Raw genomic sequence first — 8,016 nt, forward strand, 5'->3', positions numbered from 1 at the left:
TACTGAACATGGTGGACTGCCAGCCAATAGCGCTGCACTATGGCTCAATCCAATCACTGCAGTCCGTGCACTAGCCTGACCTGATGGGGAACTGCGCTGCTGGACGTCCATTGGTCGCCGCATGTCAGATCCCACCCTCTCTCATTTCAAATTTATTCGTCAGCCGCATGCGTACAAACGGCCGCCTATCACGCGTCAGCCGCATGCGCACAAACGGCCGCCTATCACGCGTCAGCCGCATGCGCACAAACGGCCGCCTGTCTGTTATCCGATTATCTACATCGAGTCCACCCTTGGTGGAGGGTTGTACCCTTCCTTCTTCTGCTACAGAGAGCGACTTTTTAATCCTGAGTGGGGTCAGGACAATCTCCCCACCTGCTTTGACAGTGGTTGCCTAATTGGTAACCCTGGTTTGTAAGTATTAAATGAATATTATTACTCTTCCAATTATACGTTACCCGTACATACTACACTATATTAGGCTCTCGGTGTGCTCTCTTTTTCACAATTCTATATACAGTAGATAGATAAACAATTGCAGACAAATAAATAAATAAATACATTTGCAGCTGGCAGATTTAAAAATAAACTTGTGTTCCGGTTTTTAGAAAAAAAAGTGAAACATTACAGAACAGCGGTGCTTCCTCTTTCCTGTGCTAATTGTGCAGGGTGACAGTGCGAGGTGACTGTGTTGTGATGTACAGGGTGACAGCCATGTGACAGTATATGGTGACAGTGATGTGACAGTGCGGGGTGACAATGATGTGACAGTGCGAGGTGACTGTGTTGTGATGTACGGGGCGACAGCCATGTGACAGTATATGGTGACAGTGATGTGACTGTGCGGGTTGACAATCCATGGTGACAGTACGAGGTGACTGTGTTGTGATGTACAGGGCGACAGCCATGTGACAGTATATGGTGATGTGACTGTGCGGGTTGACAATCCATGGTGACAGTGCGAGGTGACTGTGTTGTGATGTATGGGGCGACAGCCATGTGACAGTATATGGTGACAGTGATGTGACAGTGTGAGGTGACAATCCATGGTGACAGTGCGAGGTGACTGTGTTGTGATGTACGGGGCGACAGCCATGTGACAGTATATGGTGACAGTGATGTGACTGTGCGGGTTGACAATCCATGGTGACAGTGCGAGGTGACTGTGTTGTGATGTACAGGGCGACAGCCATGTGACAGTATATGGTGACAGTGACTGTGCGGGGTGACAATGATGTGACTGTGCAGGTTGACAATGCATGGTGACAGTGATGTGACAGTGCTGGGTGACAGTGTTGTGATTGTACATGGTGACAGTAATGTGACCTGTCCCTCTCTGTCCTGCCACGCCTTCACACCCCCACCCTCTCCATAGCACAGAGGATGGAGCAGATAACCAGGCTGTTGCTGTTGTGTGCAGCATTTAAGTGAATGTCTGGAGTCCCTGATTCTTATTCTGGAGCTCAGAGCTGAAAAGCTCAGTGTGAAGTCTGACTGATAGTGAATGTCACACTGACATAAACGCTGCTCTTTCAGCACACATAAATGATGACTTATTGAACATGTAATCCCTCTCCTGCTGCCAGGAATGTTTTCTCAGACACACAGAAGTTTCATGGCTTCTGCTTAGTTTTCAGGAGAGCTGCGGCTGCAGTAGGAAGGCTCTGACTACACAGATAAAGCAATGGTTTATGAACTCTTCCATTAACAATCATAAAAATATAACAGCTTCTGAAACACATAAACAATAATGAGAATCTGTCTCCTTCTCAGCTGTAGCTCGTGTTTCTCTCTGGATGAGATATAACAGGCTGAGAACCAACCAGACAGAGCTCCACCAGAGACAGTGAGAAAACAAGCTGTACTCTTTTATTTCACAGCTTTCATGCACTGCATTTGTATCATTGTATTCCTTCAGCCAGCTTGCCGTATATATACAGTCATATTATGCTCTGTTGTTGCCCTCTTCCCAGAAACTCATGCTTAAAGTAAACCAGAGATGACATAAGTAAAAGATTTGAAACTTTCCCGGGGCTTCCTCCAGCCCCATAAGCACCGCTGCGTCCCACGCCGTCCTCCCGGGTGTCTCCGTTCTCCTGCTAGCGGTCCCCGTAACTTGCTCAGCTGTGCAAGTCTCTTCTGTTCATGAGCGGCCCTTCTGCACATGTGCAGAAAAGCCCGACTGGCCTAGCTGAGCCAGTTACCAGGGCCGATAGTAGGAGAACGGAGACAACCGGGAGGACGGCGTGGGACACAGCGGTGCTTATAGGGCTGGAGGAAGCCTCGGGCAAGTATAAAATGTTATACTTATGTCTTCTCTGGTTTACTTTAAGTAATTTATAAACCTACTAGCCACAAAGCCAGTTTAACTACCTAACAACCGCGTCACGGCGATGGGCGTAAACACGGCAGCATCCCCAGGACCGCCTGACTGTACTGGGGACAGCCGTGTGACACCGCTGTCCCCCTGGGAGGCAGGAGAGTGTGCGTCTCTCATTATGCCTATGACAGCCGATCGTGTTGATTGGCTGGCAGGGGAAGGAGGGAGGGCTGGTGACAAAGAAAAAAAAAACTATATTTATATTAAAAAAAAAAATTAAATATTGATTAAAAAAAAAAAAAAAAGCATTCCAGGAGCATCAGAGCCCACTAACAAAAAGCTATGTTGGTGGGCAGAAAGGGGGGGGGGACACTTGTGTGCTGAGTTGTGCGGCCCTGCAGCGAGGCTTTATAGCTGCAGTGGCCTAAATTGAACACAATAGCCTGGCCACTAGGGGGGTGTAAGCCTACGGCCCTCAAGTGGTTAGTAATGGTCTGGAGTGCGCCGTCCACAGATGTGTACCATGCACATGGCTGCGACCCACGCACACACAATGCTCGTTCAGTTACACGGACCAGATCCTAGCGGAGGTGAACAGATCCTATGCTAATCAACAGGGTCCATTCTCATTGCTCCATTGTTTAGAAAGGATCCATTTGGCTTATTCTGCCTAACAGACCGCATGTTTGGGGAGGGGGGCGATTTTTCCAGATCGATGGAGGCGTCACATTGACCGCACAGGGTCACGGATGAAAAACCGATGCCTTTAAACTGATCTGCTTTATGGATCAGTGTTTCCACGGATCAGTTTTTCCATGGATCAGGTTTTCCATGGATCAGGTTTTCCACGGATCAGGTTTTCCATGGATCAGGTTTTCCACGGATCAGGTTTTCCACGGATCAGGTTTTCCACGGATCAGGTTTTCCATGAATCAGGTTTTCCACGGATCAGGTTTTCCACGGATCAGGTTTTCCACGGATCAGTTTTTCCACGGATCAGGTTTTCCACGGATCAGGTTTTCCACGGATCAGGTTTTCCACGGATCAGGTTTTCCACGGATCAGGTTTTCCACGGATCAGGTTTTCCACGGATCAGGTTTTCCACGGATCAGGTTTTCCACGGATCCGTTTTTCAACGGATCCGTTTTTCCACGGATCAGGTTTTCCATGGCTCCGTTTTTCCACGGATCAGGTTTTCCATGGATCCGTTTTTCCACGGATCAGTGTTTCCACGGATTAGTGTTTCCATGGATCAGGTTTTCCAGGATTAGTGTTTCTACAGATCAGTTTCTCATCAGTGCAGTGTGTCAGGTCTCAGTCACCCTGATGGGGTTCACAAAGGGAGTGATAAACTACATAGGATATAGCAGTACGGCCAGTATGATCTATAATAATATAATACAGAGCAGATATTATAGATTAAAGTAGAGGCTCGCATTTTCAAAGTATGAGTCTGGCATATTAATTATACCATGAATTCAGTAACTATTCATTGCTGTGCTTTATCTATACAGCTGGCACCACAATACTACTCCTCACTTTCAGGGTTTTATCGTAGGCAGTTTATTATGCAAGCAACTCAATGGGAACATGTGTGAGCACCGATAGCGATGATGACAGTTCAGCATAGGATAGCTGGATTAAAAATTCCCATAGGGACAGTCCTGATATTTGAGGCCAACAAGTGAGTAAAAGCTTCATTGTTTGAATAGACAAATATACACAACAATCCCATCATATTCTGATGAGAAGACCTGATGAGCGGGACATAGTGTATAAGCAGCACCAACACCTAATCTGAATTATTATTATTTTTTTACATTCAAATTCTTTAGAGTTGTTATGTACATAGTTGTTTCGTGTATTTTTTTTTTTTTGCATTCTAATTCAGGGTTGTCAAAATCAAATACAAAGTGGGCCGAAACTGAACACTGGGACTTATCTGCGGGCCAACCTCAATGTCTACTGGCCACCTTATAAAGTTCCCTGGTGTCTTATTGCACCCCTCCAACTCCTATACAGTTCCCTGGTATCTGGTGGTCCTCCTCCCTCCCCTATACAGATCCCTGGTGTGTAGTGGTCCTCCTTCCTCCCCTATACAGTTCCCTGGTGTCTAGGGGTCCTCCTCCCTTCCCTATACAGTTCCCTGGTGTCTAGTGGCTCTCCTCCCTCCCCTATACAGTTCCCTGGTGTCTAGTGGTCCTCCCCCCTTCCCTATACAGTTCCCTGGTGTCTAGTGGCCCCTCCCTCCCCTATACAGTTCCCTGGTGTCTAGTGGTCCTCCTCCCTTCCCTATACAGTTCCCTGGTGTCTGGTGATCATCCTCCCTTCCCTATACAATTCCCTGGTGACTAGTGGTCCTCACTTCCCTATACAGTTCCCTGGTGTCTAGTGGTCCTTCCCTATACAGTTCCCTGGTGTCTAGTGGCTCTCCTCCCTCCCCTATACAGTTCCCTGGTGTCTAGTGGTCCTTCCCTATACAGTTCCCTGGTGTCTAGTGGCTCTCCTCCCTCCCCTATACAGTTCCCTGGTGTCTAGTGGCCCCTCCCTCCCCTATACAGTTCCCTGGTGTCTGGTGGTCCTCCTCCCTTCCCTATACAATTCCCTGGTGACTAGTGGTCCTCCCTCCCCTATACAGTTCCCTGGTGTCTAGTGGTCCTCCTTCCTTCCCTATACAGTTCCCTGGTGTCTAGTGGCCCCCACCCCTATACAGTTCCCTGGTGTCTAGTGGTCCTCCTCCCTTCCCTAAACAGTTCCCTGGTGTCTGGTGGTCCTCCTCCCTTCCCTATACAATTCCCTGGTGACTAGTGGTCCTCACTTCCCTATACAGTTCCCTGGTGTCTAGTGGCTCCCACCCCTATACAGTTCCCTGGTGTCTAGAGACCCCCACCCTCCCCTATACAGTTCTCTAGTAATTAGTGTTTTTTCCTACCTCCCCCATATTGCTTCCCTGGTGATCTAGGGCTTCACCTCCAATAGAGCTTCCCTGGTGGTCTAGAGAGGGCCAAACATAATGCAAAGTGGGGAACCCCCTTGAGGGCCAAATGTATTGGCTCTGAGGGCCAGATTTGGCCCACGGGCCGGAGTTTGACATGTATGTTCTAATTAGACCCAATTGAGAACTCACACTAGAACATCAGTGAATACCATCATACATAAGTATAGATCCTCAGCCTCCTGATTAGTACAATTGAAATATTGAACTGGGTCTATGGGAGTTTAGGTGATGAATAGGGTATATCATGCCAACCACAAGAACGTCACATGACATGTCAATCACTGGCTGCCAATTAACAAGAGGATCCAGTTTAAACTCCTAACCCTAACCTACAAAGCTCTCCACAATCTCTCTCTCTCCTGTACATCTCCTCACTAGTCTCCAGATACTATGCAGGGCCAGCCCTAGACTTTTTGCCGCCTGAGGCAAATTTAGGAGAGAGCTGCTGCTGCCGCCGCCCCCCATACCCCCCCCCCCCCCGTGGGTGCGGGGGGGGGGGGGCGGCCGCCTAGCCGGAGGGGTAGCGGGCAGGTCGGGGGTATTGGGCCTAGCGGTGGGGATGGGGGTCGGACCCCCCCTCCCTCGCCTGGGTCCCCCGATCTGCGCTCCCCTCCAGCCTGTAATTAGGAAGCTGCTGCCAGATCGTAAGAGGCAGTGGGCGGGGAGGACTCACCTTATCCGCGTTCCATCGTGCGCTCCACTGACGTCACTTCCTGCATCGCCGTCCACTTACAATACAGTGGGCGGCGATGCAGGAAGTGACGTCAGTGGAACGCTCGCTGGAACGCGGAAAAGGTGAGTCCTCCCCGCCCGTGCCTCTTACGATCTGGCAGCGGCTTCCTAATTACAGGCTGGAGGGGAGCGCAGATCGGGGGACCCAGGCAAGGGGGTCCGACCCTCCTCCCCACCGCTAGGCTTAATACCCCCGACCTGCCCGCTACCCCTCCGGCTCGGCAGCCGGCCCCCCCGGACGGGTGCCGCCCTTAGAAGTTTGCCGCCTGAGGCAAATGTTTCACCCCGCCTCATGAGCCGGCCCTGATACTATGTGTAACATAGATAATGTGAACACAGAGGATAACAGGAGAGAAAGCTTTGTGAATCACGTCCATTGTGTCCACACAGGGGAAGGGCCGAGTGTTTGACCCGTCTGTCTAATTACTCCTCTCAGAAGACTTCTTTCAGTAGCCAGAACCCCTGACGTGCCCCCCGAAGCCATATACCCACCTGTCTGTGGTGGAAAGGTTGTGCGGGTGAATCTGAGGTCAGCGTAGATCACCGCCATGTGTCCTGAGCGATGCCAGAAGCAGCGTGTCCTCAGCGACGCCAGCAGCGTGTCCTCAGTGATGCCAGAAGCAGCGTGTCCTTAGCGACACCAGTAGCAGTGTGTCCTCAGCGACGCCAGAAGCAGTGTGTCCCCAGTGACGCCAGCAGAGTGTCCTCAGTGACGCCAGCAGCGTGTCCTCAGTGACTCCACAAGCAGCGATGCCAGAAGCAGCGTGTCCTCAGCAATGCCAGCAGTGTGTCCTCAGTGACGCCAGCAGCGTGTCCTCAGCAATGCCAGCAGTGTGTCCTCAGCAATGCCAGCAGTGTGTCGTCAGCAATGCCAGCAGTGTGTCCTCAGTAATGCCAGCAGCGTGTCCTCAGTAATGCCAGCAGTGTGTCCTCAGCGACGCCAGAAGCAGTGTGTCCTCAGTGACGCCAGCAGCGTGTCCTCAGTGACGCCAGCAGCGTGTCCTCAGTGACGCCAGCAGAGTGTCCTCAGTAATGCCAGCAGCGTGTCCTCAGTGACGCCAGCAGAGTGTCCTCAGTGACGCCAGCAGCGTGTCCTTAGCGACACCAGAAGCAGTGTGTCCTCAGTGATGCCTGCAGCGTGTCCTCAGCAATGCCAGCAGTGTGTCCTCAGTAATGCCAGCAGCGTGTCCTCAGCAATGCCAGCAGCGTGTCCTCAGCAATGCCAGCAGCGTGTCCTCAGCAATGCCAGCAGCGTGTCCTCAGCAATGCCAGCAGCGTGTCCTCAGCAATGCCAGCAGCGTGTCCTCAATGACGCAAGAAGCAGCTCTCAAGTGAAAGGATGAGCAGAAACTGCTGGGGGAAATTATACCAAATATACAGAGACTACAGAGAGGGCACATCACCCCATATAGAAAGATTTACATAGCTGGTATCATTTCCAACTCTCACTGTGCACAAGACACCCACATATTAACTATACACTGTACAGTAATTGTAAGATGTGACACTGTGATACAATGTAAAGCAGTCAGTGTACAGCTTGTATAACAGTGTATATATTGTATGATATCTTCTCATGGGACAGCACTGCAGATGTGACGCTGTGATACAATGTAAAGCAGTTAGTGTACAGCTTGTATGACAGTGTAAATATTGTATGATATCTTCTCATGGGACAGCACTGCAGAGGTGACACTAGTGTTGGGCGAACAGTGTTCGCCACTGTTCGGGTTCTGCAGAACATCACCCTGTTCGGGTGATGTTCGAGTTCGGCCGAACACCTGATGGTGTTCGGCCTTTTAAGTTCGGGTTCGCCCCGAACTTCTGTATGCCCCCGAACAGGGCCGAACAGGGCCCCTGTTCGGGCGAACAGGGCCCTGTTCGGCCGAACAGGCCGCAATACGGCCCCCCTATGGGGTCGCAGGCATAAGGGGGGAGCATGCCCCGATCGCGGGGGGGGTCGGAA

General features: G+C 50.7%; 1 protein-coding gene across 1 annotated transcript in view; it reads right to left on the bottom strand.

The window, feature by feature from the left end:
- Nucleotides 1-6,600, bottom strand: part of LOC137544595 (golgin subfamily A member 6-like protein 25) — a 41,679-nt gene extending 35,079 nt beyond the window's left edge. Inside the window, exon 1 of the mRNA XM_068265695.1 lies at nucleotides 6,543-6,600. Within this exon, the coding sequence (XP_068121796.1) occupies nucleotides 6,543-6,600 (58 nt within the window). The remainder of the gene's footprint in view (nucleotides 1-6,542) is intronic.
- Nucleotides 6,601-8,016: the final 1,416 nt, after the last annotated feature.

The sequence above is a fragment of the Hyperolius riggenbachi genome, chromosome 1 (genome assembly GCF_040937935.1).
Source record: "Hyperolius riggenbachi isolate aHypRig1 chromosome 1, aHypRig1.pri, whole genome shotgun sequence".
Classification (NCBI taxonomy): Eukaryota; Metazoa; Chordata; class Amphibia; order Anura; family Hyperoliidae; genus Hyperolius; species Hyperolius riggenbachi.